The following is a 25,328-nucleotide window of genomic DNA, read 5'->3' on the forward strand; positions in this document are numbered from 1 at the left end:
TTAAGGGTTTCTTAGAGAAGCAAAGGAAATGAATAAAAGATTTAATCATTTGGGATTCAAATGAACCAAAGTTACAGCCTTCAAATTCACTCTATTTTAAATTAAATTTGCAGAACAGTTAAAAAGGCCCAGCTGAAGCTATCAGATATTTTTTCTCCCAAGAGCAGAAACTGAGAAGTCATGGCAATAATGACCAATAACTGGGCACTTGAGAAAGTCAACTGTTTGGGGTACACGGTAATAGAGAGGGTGCAAAGAGAAAGACTAAAAAGAGCCCATGAGCACAATGTAAGGTCAGTGTTTTCCAAAGCAAATTCATCTCTGGAAGACAAAGACTAGTTAAAATAATCTAACAAAGCAAACCAGATGTTAAGGAGAGCAAATACTAAAAGAACAGATAGTAGAGCAGAACTTGTATTTTTAAATTTCACCCAGAAAACCAGTTCTTTACACAGTGAAATGCTGTGTTAATGAAGTTGAAAAGATTCGCAAAAACATATTGTTAATATTTATCAAACTCAAGAAATAAATGATAGGACTTCCCTGGTGGCACAGTGGTTAAGAATCCGCCTGCCAATGCAGGGGACACGGGTTCAAGCCCTGGTCCAGGAAGATCCCACATGCCGCGGAGCAACTAAGCCCGTGCGCCACAACTACAGAGCCTGTGCTCTAGAGCCCACGAGCCACAACTACTGAGCCCGCATGCCACAACTGCTGAAGCCCGGGTGCCTAGAGCCCATGCTCTGCAACAAGAGAAGCCACTGCAATGAGGAGCCCGTGCACCGCAACGAAGAGTAGCCCCCCGCTCACTGCAACTAGAGAAAGCCCGCGTGTAGCAACAAAGACCCAATGCAGCCATAAATAAATAAATAAAAATAAATAAATAAATAAATTTATTAAAAAAAGAAAAAGAAAGAAATGATCAAGTAAACTTTTTCAAAGCACCTGAGGATGTGCATCATCACTTCAGGGTCTTCACTGAAAGAGAAAACCATTTCCATCTCTGAACTCTATTCTACTCTCAATATTTCTGACGCTCTAGTGTGTGGGTGTTTTTCCCACAGCAAACAATTCTCTGACACCAGCTGGGTGTCCTACAATTTAACTCAATCCTGACACTACCTACCTAGAGATAGCATCAGATCCCACAGGTTAAGGGCTCAGTCCCACAGACAGCTCCCACTTCAGACGCCAATTTTAAGTCCTGACCAACTGGCTATAAATTGGCCACGTCCAATAGTTTGCTAGAATGGCTCCCAGAACTCAGGAAAACAGTTTACTTACTACATTACTGGGTGATTTTTTAATAAAAGGATACAACTCAGGAACAGCCAGATGCAAGAGATGCACAGGGCAAGGTAAAGGGGAAGGGGTGTGGAGCTTCCATTGCCCTCTCTGGGCACCCCACCACCCAGCACCTCCAAGGGCTCAGCAAACAGGAAGCTCTCCAAACTCCACTCTAGGATTTTTAGGGAGGTTTCATCAGGTAGGTATGATTGATTCACCATTAGTGATTAAGCTTAATCTCCAGCCCCTCTCCCTTCTCAGGGAGAGAAGGGGTGGGGCCTGAAAGTTCCAACATTTTGGTTGGTTCCCCTGGCAACCAGCCCCCAACCTTAGGGGCTTTACCAAAAGACACCTCATTAACATAAACTCAGGTGTGGTTGAAACGGGCTTGTTAGGAATAAGAAAAGGCTCTCCTTTTAGCCTTTAAGGCTCTTGTCACTTAGGAAATGACAAGAATTTTAGAAGCAAGGTTTCAGGAACCATGGACAAACACCAAAACATGTATTTCTTATTACTTCACAGTATCACATTGCTGTATCTTCTCCTTTCCAAGCTCTCTATAATTCCCAGCACACATAAGAAGATAAATTGTTTATGTTATGCAAATCAGGCAAACCCTTCCTACCTATGGTTTAAATAGCACCAGAATTGATCTGTTTTGTCCAAGTCAAAACAAAGAATGACTTCAGATATGGAAAGATAGACTGGAAGTTATGTCAGAGAATTAAGACCATCATGACCTTCAAAACGAAGAATGACTTCAGATATGGAAAGATAGACTGTAAGTTATGTCAGTGAATTAAGACCATCATGACCTTAAGATTCTTCCAAGGATTAATCTTTTATTAACTGACCCAGCTCATCAAAGTATATTTCTAAAATTAGTTTTGAATTATCATCCCAGATGGTATGTTACACTTGTTAATAATATTTGTGTAATACTAACTCCTTAAAAAGTTTACTTTTTTATATAGCTCACATGCCGATACTTCTTCAAAGAAATTACTTAAAACAGGTTTTAATAAAATACAACAATAACATTGGTGGCCACGATGGTGAAGTTAAGACCCTGAACGTACCTCCTCACATGGGCACACCAAAATTACAACTGTTTACAGGGCAACTATCTACGAGAACGTCTTGAAGACTAGCAGAACAGGCTCTCCACGACTAAAGATAATAAAGAAGGAACCGGGTAGGAGAGGTGGAGACATGGTAGAGTCAAGACACGCACCCCTGGGTAGGCGACCCACAAACAGGAGGAGAATCATAATTGCAGAGTTTCCCCGAGGGAGCAGGGGGACCAAGCTCCACATCAGGTACCCCAGCCTGGGGGTGCTGCATAGAGAGAATGAGCCTGTAGAACGTCTGGCTTTGAAGGCCAGCTGGGCTTGAGAACAGGAGAGCTGGAGGGCTACAGGAAACACAGACTCCACTCTTAAAGGGTACACGCAAAATCTATATGTTCCAAGTCCCAGCACAGAGGCAGTAATTTGAAAAGAGCCACTTGCTGATCTTAGAGAGTTTCCCAGAGAGGCAGAAGGCAATTGGGAGTCCTCCTGGGGACACAGATCTGGCGAGGATGTGGAGAAAAGGGAACCCTCATACACTGTTGGTGGGAATGTAAATTGGTACAGCCACTATGGAGAACAGAATAGAGGTTCCTCAAAAAACTAAAAATAGAACTACCATACAATCCAGCAATTCCACTTCTGGGTATATTTCCAAAGAAAATGAAAACACTAATTCGAAAAGATACATGCACCCTTATGTTCACTGCAACATTATTTATAACAGCCGAGGTATGGAAGTGTCCATCAACAGATGAATGGATAAAGAATATGTGGTATATATACAATGGAATACCACTCAGACGTAAAAAGAATGACATTTTGCCATTTCCAACAACATGGATGGACTTGGAGGATATTACACTAAGTGAAATAACTCAGAGAAAGACAAACAGCATATGATGTCTGTCACTAATATGCGGAATCTAAAAAACAAATGAACGAACATAACAAAACAGAAACAGAGTCCTAGATACAGAGAACAAACTGGTGGTTGTGAGAGTGGAGACATGTGGGGGGATGAGTGAAATAAGATGAGGGAGATTAAGAGATACAAACTTCCAGTTATAAAATAAGTAAGTCATGGGGATGTAATGTACAGCATGGGGAATATGGTCAGTGATATTGAAATAACTTTGTATGATGACAGATGGTAGCTAGACTTATCTTGGTGATCATTTGGTAATGTATAAAAATATTGAACCACTATGTTATACACTTGAAACTAATATAATATTGTAAATCAATTATACTTTGATTATTAAAAAACACAATGACTCATAAGATGGTAAGCTTTAATAGTAGAAATTAAATCATGTTTTTCAAGATAGACTTTAATTTTCCTTGAACTGATTTATATTAAGACAAAAGCCTTAGGAAGAATTTAATACTGCCTTATTCCAAAAAAGGATTTGAGGCAGCAAGAGAAACTAAGTAGAGTTAAACTACAGTTTTGAGATGATTACGACAGTAAACATTTATTGGTGCAGTAGACGCTGTTAACTTTTATGGTTGTTCCAGACCATATTGCTATTAAAAAAGAAAGAGGCAACAATTCATTGATTAAAGTGTTAGGCTCCGTAATTAACTAACTTACCTATATATCTTAAACTCCTCCCTCATCCAATCCGCCTTCCATGTAAAGTTCTGGCAGAGTATTTTAGTGCCCCCTTAATAAGCTATCTAACTACATGTGAAGGTAAAAAAAAAAAAAATTCTGAAGTTGTTTCTACACACACCTGTATCCTTTCTCCAAAAATTCATAAGCTGATTTTAATTACTCTTCCAATTAACCGTGTTTAAATGACAGTAAATACGAGACATTATCACAATTGCTGCATATCGTAAGTTTAGACTAAAATTTTAGCCAGCCCCTACCCATCCCCCACCATGTCACCCCGAAGAACTCCTGCAGGCCACTCTACTGAGTCTAAACCAAGACATCTTACCCTTCAGCACCTGGGATGGCCTTGCCAGGATTCGAACCTGGATCATCTGTATGGTCAGACAGAGGCTTCCAAAGAGCACAAGACCAGCTGCGGGTGCAGATCCCTTCCTCACAATTAAAATTCTGAAAAGCCAGGCATTTTCAGAGAACCAAGTTTGCAGAGACAGGTTTTACTAGATACTAAAAATAGAGAACTCAGGGGAAAAAATGAACATAAGGATCAGGCTACATGTTTACAGCTAAAAGATACTTCCTCATACACCATCTCCTTTGATCATAATCACCTTGAAAGGTAGGCAGATAAAGACTGCCCTAATTCTTCTACAGATAAAGTTACCGCAGAAGTGTCACAGACAGAACTCTTCTAATGGGACTGACTGCTCTAAATAGTAAGGAAAACCAGGTTGTCTCAAGAACTTTACCTTGGCATTTTTCTGGATTGGGCAAAACTTTGGACCTCTTTTGAGGCAAATTTATTCGTGGATCACCAACTGTCAGTCCCAGAATAGTACCTGCTGGAATTTCTGCTGGTGATGTTATTCCTTTAGCAAAAAACAAAACAAAACAAAAAGCAAACAGAAAGTTATTCACAAACACATATATATTTGCTTTTATTTTCAAATTTTTCTAATGAAACTTTCATCTTGGGCTAATTATGTAAAGACATGTATTCCCCTTTTTTTCCCCAAAGATACTTTCAGAGAATAAATTAACGTTCATAAAGAGTGAAGTTTCTTACAAAAAACATTAAATTAACATAACAGGTTATTTTATGACATGAACATGTATGTTCCTGTCAATAACTACAGGAGCTTCACACACAAATGCAATCATGTGAAGGTAAGTAAGATTTTATTTTAGTAGCTGGTACATGCATTTATCTATAGCAATGGAATGCCAATTATTCAGAATACTAACACTTCATTTGTGCTTTCTTGCTGTATTTTAACAAACAGTTACAAGTTAAAAAGCACCACTACATTTAGGTAGCTCAACTGCAAGATGCTCTTTTAACCCATTTCCCACTCTTCCCTTCTTCCCCAGTACAACCCAGTATCCCCCCTGTTATACCTCCCAACAATTCAAAAATGGTTTCCTGTCTGTGATGAAGGGAAACGCTATCAGGATTCCTGCAGGTTTCAATCCACCAAGAGTGAGGTGTCTTCTCTGTGTCCTCTCCCTCCTGGAAAACAACAACTCCTGTTCACCAGACAAATAATGGACCAGACTTAATAATTTGGGTTAAAATGGTTGTGCTATTGGCCCCCATCCTTTTTTCCCTGTTTGTGGGAATGAATCTTTTATGAGGGGAACCAGGGAAACTGTCATATCAGACTAATGATTCTTCTAATTACAGACAAGGACACAGGACTATACTTCTCTCAAGATTTCACAAACTAAGAAAAACATTTGTGGTTTTCTGAGAGACTACCTACCTAACTTACTGCACACCTGTGGTCTCTGTAGCACAGTGCCAACAAGAGATGCCTTGCTCCTTGTTCTTCTCCCACTCTACCAACTTCATCACCACAGAATGAAGCAATAAAATTTTCCTCACCAAAGAAAAACCAAACCAATACCTTTTGAAGAAATCTTCAGCGAAAGGATTTATTACTACTATAGTATTTCTAGAAATCTCAAGAAAGTTACACAAGTATTTTACTTGCCTTTTTTCTGAACAGAACTAGGAATTGGGAAAGGTTTCAAACAGCACTTCAAGTATTGTAAGCATGCCCAGGAAGAGAACCTACAGCCATGATTCATACCAAAGTTCACTGAAGTAGGATGTGCCCGTACAGATTCTAACCTGTAATACATGCGCCCTTTACCTCACACAAACTAGTGGTTCAAAGTACAGGCCCTGGAACCAAACGTCCTAGGTTCGAATCCTCCCTCTGCAACTTAGGAGCTAGCATGGAGTAACAACTCTGCACCAGGCACTGTGCTAAGCCCAGGGGACAGAGTAAAGAATGGGACTGCCCCGTCCTTGCCATCACGAAGCTCAGACTCTAATGAGACACGAACATCGAACAGATAATGCAAACAAATCTAGACGTAAATAGAGGAAATGTGCAAGATGGGACGAAAACAACAGGAGGAATATAATTTAACTTAGGGGATCAGAAAAGGATGCTAGAGGAAAATGATATAGATGTTGAAACTTAAAGAATGAGGAAGGCTTAGCCAAGAAGAGCGATAGAGGTGGGTCATTCAGACAGGCTCTAAGGGAGGTGAGATCTGACATATTCTAGAACCTGGAAGAAGGCCAGGGTGGCTGAAGTGCCAAAGGCGAGGAGAGATGAGGCCAGACAGACATGAAGGTATAAGATTACCAGTCAAATTAAGGGCTCTGGAATTTATCTCAAATACAATGAGAAGCTATCCAAAAGCTTTTAATCAGGAAGTAGCACGATGTGAATAAATTGTCAAAGTATCACTTTGCCTCCTGCGTGGAGAATAGAGTGAAAAGCGAGAGCAATGAAGGAAAGTTAAGAAGCTGCTTCAGGATCCAGGAAAGAGACAACAGTGGTTGAGACTACTGTGGAAACAGGGAAGAGGGAGAGAGAAGTCGTCTTTGTTTTTTAAAGTATCTGTCTTCTAACAGCTCAAACTCTGTTCAGATCTATCACCATATTCAATGTGTCCAATCTGCGAGAGGCACAGGCACTGAGAGGTTAATTGCACAAATACCGAAAAACAAACCGAATCTGAACCCAAAGTGTCTGATTCCTAATCTAGTCTCTACTCTCCAGACCTGCACTGTCAACATGGCAGCCACTAGCCACAGAGAACAGTTTGAATTTAACTGTTAGTTCATTAAAATTAAAGAAAGGAACCAATTCACTTCCTCAGTCACGCTAGCAACTCGGTAGCTACATGTGGCTGGTGACTCCAGAATGGACGGCACAAAGAAACATCACCCTCGCAGAACGTTCTAGTGGACAGAGAAGCACTCAACACACTGTTCTCAACCTGTTAGATATCACCCTTAAAACTGGCCCCAGAAAATATGCATCACACAAGTACAAACAAAAAAAAACTAGCATATACTTTCCAGGATTTTAGGGGCTCCCTGTTAGCTGCCTATGGAGAAGTTAAGAACCTTCTACAAGACTCAGAAGCTGCAGGAGCAGCCTGTATTTAAATAAGAACAAGTCAGTTTACTTATTACATTCACTTAGATTTGCTCTTCTAGGAAAAGGGAAAGATAAAAGTCTTTTATAATAAGAGTAAGTAGGGAAACAAACATTTACAAGCCATGGCCCAAAATGTTACCAAATTACGTTAGGTTTCACAAATTTGCTAAGAAGGAGGTGACCAGAATAAAACATTACAAGCACGTTTACTCTCACAGTGTGGACAGAAGCAGCTTTGAGTGCTTCAGTTAGGATGGAGTGGGAAAGTGGACCAATCAGCCGGAATCTGTTCATCTCCATCGTCAAATCACTGAAAGAAAGAAAAGGTCTTAAAATGGAAACTTCCATCGTATATGATGTCTGTTTCACCGGCAATAACAGAGCACACCTTCACTGAAAACGGTCAGTAGGTTCAGAGCAAATTCAACCCATACCTGATTACAATGCCTGTGGTCGGAGAGACCCAAGAATATGGTTGAAGTGGATCTCTAGTTCCATCACCGATGATTTTTTTAATTGGTTTAGCATTTTCCTCATCATCTTTCCATTTTCTTTTCTTGCCAATTTTCTCTTTGGGCAGGTCAGTTTGGCTTTTTTCTTGGGATGGTGTCAGTAGGGGATCAGGGAGGCAGACAGTCGACTTGGTGGGTTGCATACACTGGCACACTGCTTTTATTTCCTCTAAGATATCCTAAGGATATGTTCAAACATTTTACTTTTAAACTCTGGAATTTAAATATGTTTCAAATTTAAGCTGGTTTAGTGTATGTTATTTTTTCTACCTTTAAAAATGTACATTTTTATTCTTCACAAATTAAACTAAATTTATCATCATCAAAAAGGTTTTTTGATTCCTCTGCACTTAGAACAAAAAAAGAACTCTGAAATGTCAAAGATTAATGAAAACAACATGAATACTCTGACCAGTTTTTTTTTAAAACTAGTTTAAAGAGGAATTTGGAGAAATTTACAGTCTACTGTATAAAAGCAGTGAGTATGCTAAAAAAGGAAAGCTAAGCTAAATGCAGTATTAAAAAATAATCAGAATTACTCAAAACAGATTCTCATCATCAAACAGGCTCTCACAAGCACCTGAATACCAATGAACCAATTCAGGCTGATGGAAGGATTAGTCCCAGTGCACCATTTCAAGCCCTTTGCATAATAAGATTGGTTTTCATCTCTCCTTCTACTTAGAGCTTACTAAAAGTCAGCTCAAGATTTGCTCCACTTAATATTCACATAACTATCCTCCCTATATTCAAATACCAAGCTATCAATCAAACTTTTAGACTATTGAAATTTCTATAGCACTGATTTCCAACAGTAATCAAGAATACAGTAACAGAGTGATGAGGAAATACTGTCAAGGATTATACCTGTTTAAGACTTGGATGAAGCCAGATCCACAACTGCCTGCTCTCAGAAGTGTCACCAGGGGTCCTCTCAGCCTTCCAAATAAATGTCACAGGACCCAGCATTTCTCTAGGATATTTATTTGCCCGGTAAAGCATGAGACTACCTTGGCGCTTTCCAGACAAACAGTGAACTGCTGCAAAAGTCAATCCTGACATAAACAAAAACAAAATTCTAAGATTTCAAGTGCTGAGACTGCAGTATTAGTTCCTGATAGCCATACTGTTATTTATTGTCTATCTCCATGATGGATGAGGTGTTGGTTTTGATCACTGCTTAGATCAAGAAGTCATCAAAACCACCCAAGAAGTTCTCAACAAATATTTGAGTAAATGATTTAATGAGTATTGAGTTTCCTCCTGCCTAAATTCACTCCACCAGAATAATGGTTCTCTCACTTTACACTCAACAATATTTGGAATGGTTTAAAAGCCACCCCAAGCTCTCCTTATATGAACATAGTCATTGGTAACAAGAACTGTCTCAGTAAAGCATGTTTAAATTCCAAAATGCTTACAGCAGACACTTGTTCATGAAATGAATATATATATAAAGACTAAAATAGGACTCTGGGCTTCCCTGGTGGCGCAGTGGTTAAGAATCCGCCTGCCAATGCAGGGGACACGGGTTCGAGCGCTGGTCCGGGAAGATCCCACGTGCCACGGAGCAACTAAGCCCGTGCGCCGCAACTACTGAGCCTGCGCTCTAGAGCCCGCGAGCCCCAACTAGTGAGCCCACGCGCCACAACTACTGAAGCCCGCGCACCTAGAGCCTGTGCTCCGCAACAAGAGAAGCCACCACAATGAGAAGCCCGCGCACTGCAAGGCAGAGTAGCCCCGCTCGCTGCAACTAGAGAAAGCCCGCACACAGCAACGAAGACCCAACGCAGCCAAAAATAAAATAAATTTATAAAAAATAGAATAAAATAAAATGGGACTCAGCCCTGAAACAAGTTTACCTGTGTCTATGCTACACATTAGAGAAAGTGCCTTCAGTATTTCTTCCTCCTTGCCCTTCAACTCCAAACAACAGTAGTAGGATAAATCCTGCAAAAAGAGGGAGATACAATCAAATACTTGAATTTCTATTGAAAATGTAAGTGGCAGTGTCTTACTTTTTAGAAAGAAAATATGTGTTTTATCCCATATTCACAGATAAGTTCGAAGTAGGGTGTAAAAACTACTGCCTCTAAGTAACGGATTATCCCTCCCCAAAACCTACCTAAAGTAAAAAAATCAAAGTAGAATAAGCAAGACAGTAATAAATTCAGCAAAATTATGTTAAGGTTGCTCACTTTGGTTACCTAATTCAGGACCTCAGGATTACTAAACACTGAGCCTAAAGACACATGTGGCAGTTTATCCCATATTTCTCCACTGCTCAGTCTTGACCATGATATTCAAATTTGCCTAAGCAATGTATAAGGAAAACTGAGAGCAATCAGAGTAAGGCCGTACCAATTTAAATAAGATGAAGAGAGCTCAGACTGAGCTAATAAAATCAATTACATTAAAGAACTATAATAATGGTTAATGGATACTGGAAGGTTACTGAGTGCCAGTGCTGGGCTAACTCCTTACATGGACGGCCATTTAATCGTCCCAAGACCTGATGAACCAGGTACTATCGTAATCTTGTTTGACAGATGAGGACACTGAGACAGAGACGGTTACTTGAACAGAGGCATATCATCAGTAAGTGGAGAAGCTAGCGCTCAAGTCAGGCTCACTGACCCCCGAACCAACCCTTCCGCCATAGCGCCTTTAAGCAATTTCCGTACACGCAGCAACTGAAACTAAAATTATAGATAAGGCTCTGACAAACTCACATTAATCAATGCTATCACTCACACACAGAAACCTTCCCAGCAACAGCGATCCACTCTCAGCCGTCAGTGGCAGAGGAACCCCACCAGAGCGTGTACAACTGGGTGACAGCAGAGAATAATGGTTAAGAGCGTGGAACTCTGGAACTAGACTACCTGGGCTCAAATCCCAACTTCACCACTCATCAGTTGTATGGCCGGGGATAAACTGCTCAACGTCTCAGTTTTCTCATTTGTAAAATGGAAATAATGGTAAAACTTACCCCATACTGTTGTTGTAAGGACTAAGTGAGTAAACACATGTAAAGTACTAAAACAGACATAAATTAAGTACTCAAAAATATTTGTTATTACTAGCTATTATTTTTATTACTTAGGACTAATCAAATGTAAAGAAGATATCTGATAACCTCAGCAAAAATTCTGTCCAAAATGAGAAGTAACTATATGTCTGCCTTAAAATTTGAGAGATGACAGAGTACAGTGGAAAAAGCAGAGGCCAGGGGAATCAGCTCCCGATGTAGCACTGGGGAGGGCCTATCTTGCTACGTAGGCCACCAACAAGCTGCGCAGCCCTAGGCAAGTCACTTCATCTCTCTGGATCCCAGGCTCCTCAACAGTCAAAATGAAGAATTTGACTATAATCCATGATTTCTGCTGCTGAGTCTTCATATCAAAGGCTCTTAAAAGGTTCTTGTATTTAGTTTACACCCATTAGGATGGCAATTATCAAAAAAACAGAAAACAACAAGTGTTGGTAGGACATGGAGAAACTGAAGCCCTTGTGCACTGCTGATGGGAATGTAAAATAGTGTAGCCTCTATGGAAAAAAGTATGATGGTTCCTAAAAAAAAAAATTAAACATAGAACTACCACATAATCCAGCAATTCCTCTCCTGGGTATATACCCAAAAGAACTGAAAGCAGGGAACTGAAGAGATATTTGTACACCCATGTTCATAGCAGCATTATTCACAACAGCCAAACGGTAGAAGCAGCTCAAGTGCCCACTGACAGATGAATGAATAAACAAAATGTGGTATATATATACTATGAAATATTATTCTGCCTTAAAAATGAGGGAGGACTTCCCTGGTGGCGCAGTGGTTAAGAATCCAACTGCCAGTGCAGGGGACACAGGTTCGAGCCCTGGTCCGGGAAGATTCCACATGCCGCAGAGCAACTAAGCCCGTGTGCCACAACTACTGAGCCTGTGCTCTGGAGCCCGCGAGCCACAACTACTGAGCCCGCGTGCCACAACTACTGAAGCCCGAGCGCCTAGAGCCCGTGCTCTGCAACAAGAGAAGCCACCACGATGAGAAGCCTGTGCACTGCAACAAAGAGTGGCCCCCGCTCACCGCAACTAGAGAAAGCCCGTGTGCAGCAAGGAAGACCCAATGCAGCCAAAAATAAATAAAATGTAAAAAAAAAAAAAAAAAAAAAAATGAGGGAAACTGACGAATGATACAACATGGATTAATCTTGAAGACATCATGCTAACTGAAATAAGCCAGTCTCAAAAGGAGCTGGCTTACTGTATGAGTCTGCTTATACGAGGTACCTAGAGTAGTCAGATTCATAAAGATGAAAAGTAGAATGGTGGTTGACAGCGACTGGTGGAGAGAAGAATGGGGAGTTAGTGTTTAATGGATGCAGAGCTTTGGTCTTGGAGATGAAAAAGCTCTAGAGATGGATGGTGATGACAGTTACACAACAATGTGAATATACTTAATGCCACAGAACTGTATACGTAAAAATGGTTAAAATGACAAATCTGTTGTTATGTCTAATTTACCACAATTTTTTTTTAAGGTTCTTGTATTGATTATTCTGCTACATTGCTCTCAAGAGGTAGCAGAAGATGCTAATACTAATGGCTTTCAAAAGTTGGCCAAGGAGCTTCCCTGGTGGCGCAGTGGTTGAGAATCTGCCTGCCAATGCAAGGGACACAGGTTCGAACCCTGGTCTGGGAAGATCCCACATGCCACAGAGCAACTGGGCCCGTGAGCCACAATTACTGAGCCTGCGCGTCTGGAGCCTGTGCTCCGCAACAAGAGAGGCCGCGATAGTGAGAGGCCCGCGCACCGCGATGAAGAGTGGCCCCCGCTTGCCGCAACTAGAGAAAGCCCTTGCACAGAAACGAAGACCCAACACAGCCATAAATAAATAAATAAATTTTAAAAAAAAAGAAAAAAAAAAGTTGGCCAAGGCCATTCTGCCATTGAAAGATAGGCCCTCTGCAAAGAACAAATTTCTAAACATGTACTGGAAGAGAGAGAAAGCTACTGAATTAGCAACTGACCGGGGGCGGGGTGGGGTGGGGGGAGGTGCAGGAGAAGATAGGACAGCCAAATAAATACTATTATGCAGCTCTAAAACCAACTGTCCTCTCAAAGAGTTTAAAACAAACTTCCCAGCATAGATGGCTCTCAAATATCTGTGGTGGTGAATGACTGCTGAATGAATCCCGAGCATGACCAACAAGACCCTGCAGGATGTGGTCCCTACTTATTCTCCAGAACTAATCTCGCCCTGTGTTAGCCCTGCTCTCACTCTCTTCATCTTCGTCACAATGAATGTATTTCAGTCCTTCCCTCCTATCTGGCTGCCTCTGCCTTCACCCACTCTGCCATCCCCTTACCCCCTAGAGCTCAGCTCAGCATCACTTCCATGGGGAAGCACTCCTGTTCCCGTTACGAACGCTCACGGTGTTGTATAGTATTCCCTTACAACTGTGTATTTGGCTAATTATTTGATTAATGTCGGTGTGCCCCAATAACTTTAGGCTGCTTCATCTCCAGCATCTGGCAAAATGCCTCTTGCCCAGTAATTATTTTTAAAATGAATAATCTCAGATAGGGCTTTGGCATACCATGAACTAGTCTAAAAGTCTAAATCAGAAAGGGTCTAAATGAAAATAAAGGGGAGCTTTCCGACGGTGACGACCTCCCCACGAGAACATGCCTCTCGCAAAGGATCTCCTTCATCCCTCTCCAGAAGAGGAGAAGAGGAAACACAAGAAGAAGCGCCTGGTGCAGAGCCCCAATTCCTATTTCATGGATGTGAAATGCCCAGGATGCTATAAAATCACCACCGTCTTTAGCCATGCACAAACAGTAGTTTTGTGTGTTGGCTGCTCTACCGTACTCTGCCAGCCTACAGGAGGAAAAGCAAGGCTTACAGAAGGGTGCTCCTTCAGACGGAAGCAGCACTAAAAGCCCCTGGAATCAAGATGAATGGGAAACCATCCCAATAAACACATTTTGGATAAAAAAAAAAAAAAAAAGAAAAAGAAAATAAAGGAGAAAGCAATCGGAAAAGCATACCTGAAGGAGGCAGCGGCTCGTCATTGCTCGATAGCAGGCTCTGTGGCTCTTGACTGTCGGCCTCTCCCCCAGGCAGTAGCCCCACCTCTTGACCATGTGAAACCGCTTCGCGTGCCAGATGTGAGTTTCTAGCCACTTGTTCTTCTTTTGTCTCCGGTTAAATTCTAGCATCCGGTTTATGTGACATCGTCGAGCTTTATGGCACTTATTTTTTGAGTGTTCTTTTTTCTGATGAACTGCTTTCTCTGCCTATAGTTTCAAGAAGACAGGCAGATCCTAGTTTGTAACCATCTCAAAACAAAGTTAAACGTTAGGAATTCAAACAGCTAATTTTAGGTGACGTGGAGTACCTTACAGACTCCATTAGTTTGCTTAATTTTTTAACTTGGTGATTTCTCCAATGAAAGTAGAGGAGGCAACAGAAAGAGTGAAGATTTTAGAAAAAGGCAAACTTAGGAAGGAAACACAGTTCTATCACTTACTAACTGGGCAAGCTTCGGGGACTGGGAAGATTAGAATATTGATAAAATGTTCAACACAGTAACTCAAACTTATTTGCAGCTATTAATATTAGAAAGCAAGAAAGAATAAATCAAATGCTAGCTTTGTGTTGATTTTTTTATTGTTTTTTAACATCTAAGAATATAACTAAACCCAAAACTTAGGACCAAAGATATAAAAGTGGGGAGAACCTGCACATTTCATATCACTTAGGTACTGACAGACAAATGTTAAATGCTATCACTAGGAAACAGACCTCACATGAAATCTAGAAAGAACAAAATTCCTGTTTAGTTTTCATTCTTCATTTCTTCCATAGCTAAGCTAAACTTTTGTGGGAAAAACTCTTTTCCATTAGTTTGTGGGCCCCTTAAGAATAAGGACTTTACCTTAATGGACCCTAACCCCACCACCAGCATAATACCAGTACACAGAAGGTACTTGATAAAGAAATTTTGAATAAATTAGTAAAGACATAGGGTGGTTAGACAATCATAGAATGTCCAAGCCAAGAATTTTGGTAAAGCCAAAAACAATTGGACTTGAACAAAAAATTAAATCCAAGTTCAAGTTTTCAACATTAAAAAAAGACAAAAGGCAAATACTAGGCATTGATGCTGCCTTTTTTAACCTTCCAACTCTCAACTGGTCACACCCACAAAGTGCAGAGTTAAAATTACTTATCTGGTAAGAAGGTCAAATTTTCATTTTAAATCTGGCAGGGGAACATCAACTGTTTAACATCATAAAGAGAGAGAGGTTCCAAATGCTGTATTTAAAAGTAGCTGTAATATCCAACGGCCTGCTAATTTTGGAGGGGAGTGGAGGTGGAGGTGGGGAAGATAATGATTAAACCAAAAAATATGCAAAATGAGCATGCTGTTTTTTAGTCTTCATTTTAATAAATTCTGTTAGGTTAATACTTCTCAATTTCCTTTAAGAACCACTAACCTAAACATTTACATTAAGGGACACTTATACCTCTTTCTGGGCAATCTCCTGTAACCGTCGAGGAAGGCGTTTGACATTGTGACTCATGGCTCTTCGTCTCATGTGCCGTGGCAGCGTCTGGAAAACCAGTGAATTAGAAGATTTCTGGGTCACTGCTTTCAACATGGCACTGATTTCAGCAGCTCGAGCTTGAGCAAAAGTAGAAGCTGTCGAAGAAAACACCACCGTCATTAAAAACTGATCTTGGGGCTTCCCTGGTGGCGCAGTGGTTGGGAATCTGCCTGCCAGTGCAGGGGACACGGGTTCGAACCCTGGTCTAGGAAGATCCCACATGCCGCAGAGCAACTAGGCCCACGAGCCACAACTACTGAGCCTGCGCATCTGGAGCCTGTGCTCTGCAACAAGAGAGGCCGCGATAGTGAGAGGCCCGCGCACCGCGGTGAAGAGTGGCCCCCGCTTGCCACAACTAGAGAAAGCCCTTGCACAGAAACGAAGACCCAACACAGCCCAAAATAAATAAATAAATAAATAAATAAATAAAGGAGTTCCTTTAAAAAAAAACAAAAACAAAAACAAAAAAAACTGATCTTGAATTGACACTTTTCCTGGTAGGTTTCAGAAGGAAAACAGATTTGAAGCACATGAGCTTCCAATTCACCCACTACCCTAACTCCTAATAGATTAACACCAATAGTAGTTATTTCTGTTATATGATTGTGAAACTAAGGATTCGGTTTTACTTTTCTAATCAGAAAAAATTTAGTTAAAAAATAAGGTAAAAAAGAGTTTCTTTAAAACAGAGAGCTGGGCTTCCCTGCTGGCACAGTGGTTAAGAATCCGCCTGCCAATGCAGGGGAAACAGGTTTGAGCCCTGTTCCAGGAAGATCCCACGTGCTGCGGAGCAACTAAGCCCATGCACCACAACTACTGAGCCTGCGTGCCACAACTACTGAGCCCATGTGCCACAACTACCGAAGCTCGCATGCCTAGAGCCCGTGCTCCGCAACAAGAGAAGCCACCACAATGAGAAGCCGGCGCACCACAACGAAGAGTAGCCCCCGTTCACTGCAACTAGAGAAAGCCCGCGTGCAGCAACGGAGTCCCAATGCAGCCAAAAATAAATAAACAAAATAAATAAATTTATTAAAAAAAAATAAAAACAGAAAGCTACATGCAATATAATCACAACCATTCTTAAGTGTAATAATCCCACAAGAAAACAAAGAAAAAACAAAATTTTAAATGATTTTGACTCTAGGGGTTTTCTTCCTTAATATTTCCTGTTTTTTTACAAATATGTGACCATACCTATTTTTAGTTTTCTTTATTGAAAAATAGACTATTTTTTTCTGAATAATAAACAGAGCACTGGAGAAATTTAAGTGAATTCCTCCAAGAAGGCATAAAGAAACACCAGAAGCCACGCTTAAGGTGTGTACAAGGAATACAGGGTTACCAGGTAGTGAGGGGTGAGCGTGAAGGGGGGTATTGGGAAATGAGACTGGAAAGGGCCTGGAGACAGGTACTTACAGGTCTTGGCTGCCCTCAGGGTGCGTTAAGTTGGGTTTTATCTTTGGAGATGCTGTGCTGAGGAGTGTGGATGGTGTTTTGTATTTTTTAAAAAGTGGGGAGGGGGTGGCAGAGACGACTTTAAGACAAAAAGGAACACTTCACAAATCAGAACCTCTAAGAAGACAGTAAGAGAGAGGAGGGAGCCCGAAGGAGGGAGAGCTAGCAGGCCCAGGGAGGCGCTGGCCTGAGTCCAGGCTGGAGGTGAGATGCGCCCATGTGGACGGAGGGGAGGAGAGAGACGGGGAGGCAGGGCCAAGGCCCCAGCGGAGAGAAGGCATTAGAAATCTGGCTGCAGGAGAAACAGAGCTCCCGGTACAATCAAACTTGGCTTCCGTACAAATACCTACCGGTTATATACTTGGGAATCTCCTGAGACGTGCCTTCGGGACCTGCTTTCCATCCTCCCTTTTTTTTAAAGGTTACCCTGGAGGAAGACTGCTCCTTCGCATCAGATTCAGCCAGTGAATGGTGGGTCGTTCTGGTTTGCCGCTGTCTTGAAGTTCCAGAATGAGGCTCTAGTACATTTTCAAAAAAGAAAACAAAAAGAAAACCGTCACTTTTATCAGAGATAAGGATTAGAGTGTTGGGTGAAAACTGATCAGGTTTTTAATCCTGCAACCACCCTGTAAGTGGCTATTACTGTCCTCCCCTTAAGGAGGAGGGATCTCAGGCAGGGAGGTGAGTTGACTTGCCCAAGGTCACATAGCTAGGAGGCAGCACGCTAGCTAATCATGTCAGTGTGACACATGAAAGAACCTTGGGTATAACAGATACGAGGGAAATTTTCTCCATATAAATAGTGCAATGTGGCTTTTACACCTAAGCTCCCTTAAATACTATAATCCACATGATTTTGCATACTCAGTCTTTCATCATAATTCTCTGGCACACTCAAGTTGAGAGCCACTATGCTAAGAAAGAAATAAAAGCAGAGTCTCTATACAAATGTCTAGGCATTCAAACCATTCTGACTTTAACACAATATCTCTATGAATACAGGGAAAGATCAGTAGAGAATTTTACAGCCTTCCTGTTTATTTCCATGGCAGTGATAATTATTAAGCCCCTATAATCATGAAACATGTTGCAAGGTCTGTCATTGTGAGGTTTAAATGAGATAATGTGTGCTACGGCTTCTCATTGGCACAGTGGGCATCAATGTTGGATCTGAATCAATTTTCTATTGCTGCCTGATGAACAGCTATCCCCTTCATACCACTTTACAAGGTTCTAAAATCAGCACACAAGTTAAACGCAGATAAGATGAATGCACTGCATTTCTTTTAGGAAATATAGAAGTGTCATTTAATAATAACTGTTAAGGTACAGATAAAATATATCAGCTCTACAATACCTACAGCCAGTTCTCATTATTCCCAGCAGTTATGTTCTAGAAAGTCACAGCCAACACTGAACTAGTGAACACTGAACCACTGCTCCTAGAGAAAATATGTATCTATGTATGTATGTATATATACATCTCACAGAGATTATGATCTTAAATCGTAAGAGCAACTCATCCTAGTAGATTCTACTTCCTTTCTTTTACAAAGAGAAAATGAGGTTCAGAAGTGTTAAGTGACCTGCCTGAGGCTGCCCCACAATCGGAATTCAAACCCCGGTGAGAGCTGGAGCTTCTTGCACTACACTGCCCTGTCCCACCAGTCTGCTTCCTCCGGTCTTCTCCGTAAGAAGCTGAAGCAGGAAGGCACTGGGAACCTCCACTGGGAATACCCACGTCAGGTGACTCAAAATTTTTCCCACTCTTTGCACCTCCTCGAATGACCATCAAAGTGCCATGAGTACTAAGTTTGGGGTTACAAATTTAGCAACTAGGTGAATTTGCAAATACAAAACTTGCAAATAATGAGGGTCAACTGTATCTATTTTTAACTCAACTCCTTTATCATTTAGATTATGACTATCAAAAGGAGCTGAGGAGCAATCTGATCCAAATGGAAGTATGTGTAGAGAGCACCATGTATATCTTACCTTTTTGAGTCTGGAAAGGTTTTCCACCTCCATTATGGTACTTTACACCACTATCAGCCACAAAGCCAGAGGATAAAGTCACATTGGTGGGCTGGTTTCTCATTTTCTTAGCATGTTTCCTTTCTTTTGCATTAGACATTTCTGGAAAGAAAGTAATAAATTTAGTACAAGGAGACAGAACTTCCTTTCAAAAATAAAAATAAATGGGGCTTCCCTGGTGGCGCAGTGGTTGAGAGTCTGCCTGCCAATGCAGGGGACACGGGTTCGAGCCCTGGTCTGGGAAGATCCCACATGCCGCAGAGCGGCTAGGCCCGTGAGCCACGACTACTGAGCCTGCGCGTCTGGAGCCTGTGCTCTGCAACAAAAGAGGCCGTGACAGTGAGAGGCCCGCGCACCGCGATGAAGAGTGGACCCCGCTCGCTGGAACTGGAGAAAGCCCTCACACAGAAACGAAGACCCAACACACCCAAAAATTAATTAATTAATTAAAAGGAAAGGAGGGGGGAAATTGATAAATGAAGATTAGTGTTACTATACGCATACAAATACATATTTAAAAAAATAAAATAAAATAAAAAATAAAAATAAATGTAATGAGTAAATGTTCATGTGACTCAAAATTTGATTCTTCAATATAATAAATCTCCATTTATTATAGCTGGATTAATGATATCAAAATGTTATCATGAGGGCTTCCCTGGTGGCGCGGTGGTTGAGAGTCTGCCTGCCAATGCAGGGGACACGGGTTCGAGCCCTGGTCTGGGAAGATCCCACATGCCGTGGAGCAACTAGGCCCGTGAGCCACCATTACTGAGCCTGCGCGTCTGGAGCCTGTGCTCCGCAACAAGAGAGGCCGCGATGGTGAGAGGCCCGCGCACCGCGATGAAGAGTGGCCCCCGCTTGCCACAACTGGAGAAAGCCTTCGCACAGGGACGAGGACCCAACACAGCCATACATACATACATACATACATACATACATACAAACATAAAATTTAAAAAAAAAAGTTATTATGATATTGATCTACAGCAAGGACCCCAAGCCCGATTCAACAGAAAATAATAATTTTGTTTTGCACTGTCAAATAATTAAGTCACATACCAGTGTTGACACTGCATAAGGTCTGTTGGAAGAATGAAAAATGAAGTGTGAGATAAGATCCCTATGCCACGGTAAAAAAATTAAATTAGCTAAACCAGTTTATCAAAATTCTTAGGTGAAACGAGTCACATGAATCAATGAAATATGGGACACACTATTCAGATATGGTAACCTCACCAAAAACTGAACATAAATTACTGATGTTTTCATTTCTACTGCTGAGATGAGGCCAGCTGTACCTTTAATTAATTTATTTATTTATTTAATTATTTTTTAAATGTATTTATTTTGTTTATTTATTTTTGGCTGTGTTGGGTCTTCGTTGCTGCGCACGGGCTTTCTCTAGTTGCGGTGAGTGGGGGCTACTCTTCATTGCAGTGTGCAGGCTTCTCATTGCAGTGGCTTCTCTCGTTGTGGAGCACGGCTCTAGGCACGCGGGCTTCAGTAGTTGTGGCACGCGGGCTCAGTAGTTGTGGCTCATGAGCTCTAGAGCACAGGCTCAGTAGTTGTGGCACACAGGCTTAGTTGCTCCGCGGCATGTGGGATCTTCCCGGACCAGGGATCGAACTCGTGTCCCCTGCCTTGGCAGGCGGATTCTCAACCACTGTGCCACCAGGGAAGCCCTGTACCTTTAATTTAGAATAGCAAAAAGATTTCAGTTTGAAGTAAGAAGGACAAAGGACAAAAACCTAGTGGAGCCTGATTACACAGTAGTTTCTCAACTCTCAAACTCAATGTCCCCTTTCTTTTACTGAATAGTTTGAACACCTGTTTTCTGTTTTTAAATGAAATTCATTAATTACGTAACCTACTAGACACATAACTTTTATCAAAACATGTCCTACAATATGTGTCCTCATTGTGATGTAAAGGAGAACTAAAAGTAATTCTAATAAAATAATATCTATTTTCTGTATATAAATATTTCACCATAACTAGATGGCATTATGAAATAGAGATATTTTCAACCCAGGGAGATAATCACTGACACAGGCACCAACACAGGCATGGGCACAATCTGTAGAGCTGGAGAAAGGTCCTGAAGCCCCCATGCAACAGTCATTAACTCTTTCCTTGCTGACTGTAGGGAGGTCGGACACAGGGAATGGTCCTGCAGGAAAAGGGGGACACTAGGAGGCTGGGAAGCTCAGAGTAGCAGAACCAATCTATTCTCCAAGCATTTAAATGTTTTAACACTAGTCTTTACTCATACCTAAACATAGAATTACATGTCTGGGGCTTCCCTGGTGGTGCAGTGGTTAAGAATCCACCTGCCAATGCAGGGGACACGGGTTCGAGCCCTGGTCTGGGAAGATGCCACATGCTGTGGAGCAACTAAGCCTGTGGGCCAACTACTGAGCCTGTGCTCTAGAGCCCGCGAGCCACAACTACTGAAGCCCGCGCACCTAGAGCCCGTGCTCTGCAACAAGGGAAGCCACCGCAATGAGAAGCCCGTGAGCAGCAATGAGGACCCAACGCAGCCAAAAATAAATAAATAAATTTATTTTTTAAAAAAGGATTACATGTCTGCAACAGCTACAGAGGCAAAGTAATACCGGTGTGTTGTACTAGTACCTCTAAGAGAAGGTAGTAATGCCACTGGCGACATAATTTCCCAAATTGGTAAACACTCTTTGGTAAAGTACAAAATTCTTTAAAAAAATACAATCTTGCCTCATTTATTGTATTCCTGGAAAATTCAGTGTATATTAAATCCATGAAGCCGATGCTTTCATGCAAAGCAGAGTCAGGTACTGCACCCTGCAGGATGGCTAACATCCCTGACCCCTGCCCAGTAAATGGCAGCAGTGTTACCCCAATCATTATGCCGACCAAAACACCCGCACAAACTTTCAAATGCCACATCCGGATTTGCACCACGTCCAATAAGTAGCACTGAATTAACTACCTTCCATTCACTTACCACCTTTCCAATGCAAGACTTCATGCAAAATGAAGAGTAACCTATGTGGCATAGTGTTTAAGAGCCTTCACTATCTTCCTTAACACTTTTTAGTTGTATAATCTTGGGAAAGTTACTTTCCCTCTTTGAGCTTCGGTCTCTCCTTCTATAAATGGGAATAATCAGCAGGTTGCTATGAGTGTTAAATAAGGTAATGTACATAACACAAATCATGGGACTTTGCATAAACTAAGGGCTCAGTTTATGGTAGCTCTTATTCTTAAATAATGAATGAAATAACAGAGACTTATGTCATTTCACTTTCTCACTCCATTCTGCTTTGACCTAAATGAAAGACAACCAGATCTACACCCCAAAACATTTTTCAAACTAAAAAATATGTAGGAGGTAAATGGAGTTCTACAGAGCTTGTTGGCTAGTGAAGGACATGATTCAGATCAGTCTGTATTAAGAACCATTCAAAATTATCCTACAAAACAATTTAATCCACCTGCTTGAATCAGAACTTGCCCAGCAAAACAGAGCACTACCTGGGAACCCTGGGTGGGACACCAGGGTTAGGGTAACCTTCAGAAGTCACATCTCTGAGCTTAGGTTCGAGAGCAAAAAATTAGCAGATTGAACTAGCAATGATCCTCAAACAGTTCTGACAGCAGAAGAGAATGAATATAGAATACATCCTTATCAAGTCTGAGGATTTAGTTTAAAATAGCTTCCAGAAGGAATCTTAACTCTTACCTTAACATTCATGTGAATTTTATATCTACTCCTAATATTCACAGTTTGTGTTTGTTTTCATATCCATTTAGTCAAAATTCTAATGAGCACTAAATATGTATCAGGCTTTATAAAAGTGTTTTCTCCCAAATCTTCAAATTGGACATGTCATGTTGATGACAGCATATGATCCCCTGGTTGATCAGACACACCCTTTGGTAGAGTGGACTCTGGTTTGAAAAACTGGGGATTAAAAGGGTTATGTCTGATTTCTTTCAATCTAAAAAATTGGTGACTCAGACTTAATATAAAGTCTGCCTTATGAATACAGGTATGTTGTTTCACAAGAAATATTTTACTCAAGTTTAATTATTTGTAATGCTCCAAGAAAGCACCTTATTTAAAGAATCATATGGTGAACTGTTTTGTAAGCTAAAAAACACCTCCTAATTATCCAGTTTAATCAAACTTAACAAGCTTTTGGGTACCTACTATGTGCATAATAGCTTTGGGCTGTGCGTATACCAAAGTAGTACACGGATGCGGCCTCCTTCCTTAAAGAATTAGTCATCTCAGGCAGCCAACACTTACTGAGAACTTCCTGTGTCAGGCATTATTCCCCATGCCTCACTCATCTAGTCTCACAACTCCATGAGGTAAGTACTAGAACTATCCTCATTTCATAAATGAAGAAACTGAAGCACAGAGAGGTCACACGAAGCTTGTCGTTGTACTGGGATTCAAACCGGGCAGTCTGGCTCTATTCACTATTTTTTTTTTTTAAAGATTTATTTTTTTTATTGATTAATTGATTGATTGATTGCTATGTTGGGTCTTCGTTTCTGTGCTAGGGCTTTCTCCAGTTGTGGCAAGCGGGGGCCACTCTTCATCACGGTGCGCGGGCCTCTCACTGTCACGGCCTCTCTTGTTGCGGAGCACAGGCTCCAGACGCGCAGGCTCAGTAATTGTGGCTCACGGGCCCAGCCGCTCTGCGGCATGTGGGATCTTCCCAGACCAGGGCTCGAACCCGTGTCCCCTGCATTAGCAGGCAGATTCTCAACCACTGCGCCACCAGGGAAGCCCTATTCACTATTTTTAAAACAAAGAAAACTTAGGGACTTCCTTGGTGGCGCAGTGGTTAAGAATCCGCCTGCCAATGCAGGGGACACGGGTTCGTGCCCTGGTCCAGGAAGATCCCACATGCCACGGAGCAACTAAGCCCGTGCACCACAACTACTGAGCCTGCGCTCTAGAGCCCGCAGGACAGAACTACCGGTGCCGTGTGCCACAACTACTGGAGCCCACGTGCCTAGAGCCTGTGCTCCGCAACAGGAGAAGCCACCGCAATGAGAAGCCCGCGCACCGCAACTAAGAGTAGCCCCCGTTCGCCGCAACTAGAGAAAGCCTGTGCGCAGCAACGAAGACCCAACGCAGCCAAAAATAAGTAAACAAAAATAAAATAAATAAAAAAAAAAACTTAAAGAATAAGACCACATATAATAAGAGACTAAATTTTGCAGTATAGCACAATAGGAAACTGGATAAGGGAAAGAAAAAGTGTGAATCTGCAGGAAAAGTCAATGAGAAAATAGGATTTCACTAGTTGGAACTTAGAGAAGAAAGTATTCAGGAATCTGCTTTGTGAATTCAGGAGTGAGGATGCTGGATGACTAGACTAGAACGGGAAGAGACAGTAGAAGGAGATAAAACTGAGTAGGCAAGGGGAGGCCAAAACTCTAAACCAATGAAAAAGCCAGAAGTTGGAAAGCCAAAACCTTAGCAGTATGTAGAACAAAAGGAGGGGGAATAACGAGGATTTTCTTATATTCCGTTTCAGAAGCAGGGTAGGGCAGGGATTTTGCCAGTCTTTTTCACTGCTGCATCTCCAGGACCTAGCCTTGCACAAAGCAGGGACTCAATATATATACTTGTTGAATGTACATGTGCACGCATAAATGGAGTGAAACGTGCCTATAGTGCGTATATTAACAGTAAAAAATACTTAGCCAAGTGCCACCGCTTCTGATACAGCATGACCGAATATCTGCCAAGAGAACAGCTCTGGGGCCATTTGCTGCACCAAGACCTATAATCTCCTACCTGAAATCAGATCCCAGTCGCTAGGCTTCTGCTGAGATAGAAAGGGAACGCAGAGACACCTTGAAAATCTTGGGGAGCTCTCCCAGAGAAGGGAGCATAGGAGGGGGGAGGTGAACAATGCCCAGGTCTCATTGTGGTCCCCTCAATGACCCATCTTATTCCTTTAAGATGTGCAAGCCTGCTCCCAGGACGGCCTCTACCCGGAGGGGCAATGCAGAGAAATGACAGACACAGTGGGCTCGGTCACAGGGGCTTAAGTGTAAGTAGATGAAGTAGGGGGTCCCCGGAGAAAGAGAACCAGGCATGGATTTCTTGACATAAGAGAAGCCATTTTTGGCCCAAGCCATTTGGTGATCTAAGCCTGGCCACAATGCTTGCCTTTAAACAAGTCTCAGTAATAGTGATCTTAAGGGAACTAAAGAACAAACGACTGTTATCAGGCAAGAGAAGTAACAATAGTA

General features: G+C 41.7%; 2 protein-coding genes across 4 annotated transcripts in view; one reads left to right on the top strand and one right to left on the bottom strand.

Annotated features, from left to right (window-relative positions):
• Window positions 1-25,328, bottom strand: part of POP1 (POP1 homolog, ribonuclease P/MRP subunit) — a 43,423-nt gene that overhangs the window by 17,349 nt on the left and 746 nt on the right. The window contains exons 2-11 of one of the 3 annotated variants that reach the window (XM_057532158.1): window positions 19,026-19,166; window positions 17,381-17,548; window positions 15,492-15,667; window positions 14,010-14,258; window positions 9,817-9,904; window positions 8,822-9,009; window positions 7,877-8,133; window positions 7,659-7,752; window positions 5,377-5,488; window positions 4,728-4,847 (exon numbers count right to left, since the gene is read on the bottom strand). In XM_057532158.1, the coding sequence (XP_057388141.1) occupies window positions 4,728-4,847; window positions 5,377-5,488; window positions 7,659-7,752; window positions 7,877-8,133; window positions 8,822-9,009; window positions 9,817-9,904; window positions 14,010-14,258; window positions 15,492-15,667; window positions 17,381-17,548; window positions 19,026-19,164 (1,591 nt within the window). In that variant the 5' untranslated portion in view covers window positions 19,165-19,166. Of the gene's footprint in view, window positions 1-4,727; window positions 4,848-5,376; window positions 5,489-7,640; window positions 7,753-7,876; window positions 8,134-8,821; window positions 9,010-9,816; window positions 9,905-14,009; window positions 14,259-15,491; window positions 15,668-17,380; window positions 17,549-19,025; window positions 19,167-25,328 lie in introns of all 3 variants that reach the window. The other 2 variants (XM_057532157.1, XM_028164747.2) reach the window with 2 other exon arrangements.
• Window positions 13,618-13,969, top strand: LOC103005654 (40S ribosomal protein S27). Its single transcript, XM_007164959.3, has one exon. It carries the CDS (start codon window positions 13,644-13,646, stop codon window positions 13,896-13,898), a length of 255 nt encoding a protein of 84 aa, XP_007165021.1. The 5' UTR covers window positions 13,618-13,643; the 3' UTR covers window positions 13,899-13,969.

This window comes from Balaenoptera acutorostrata, chromosome 17 (assembly GCF_949987535.1).
Source record: "Balaenoptera acutorostrata chromosome 17, mBalAcu1.1, whole genome shotgun sequence".
Lineage (NCBI taxonomy): Eukaryota > Metazoa > Chordata > Mammalia > Artiodactyla > Balaenopteridae > Balaenoptera > Balaenoptera acutorostrata.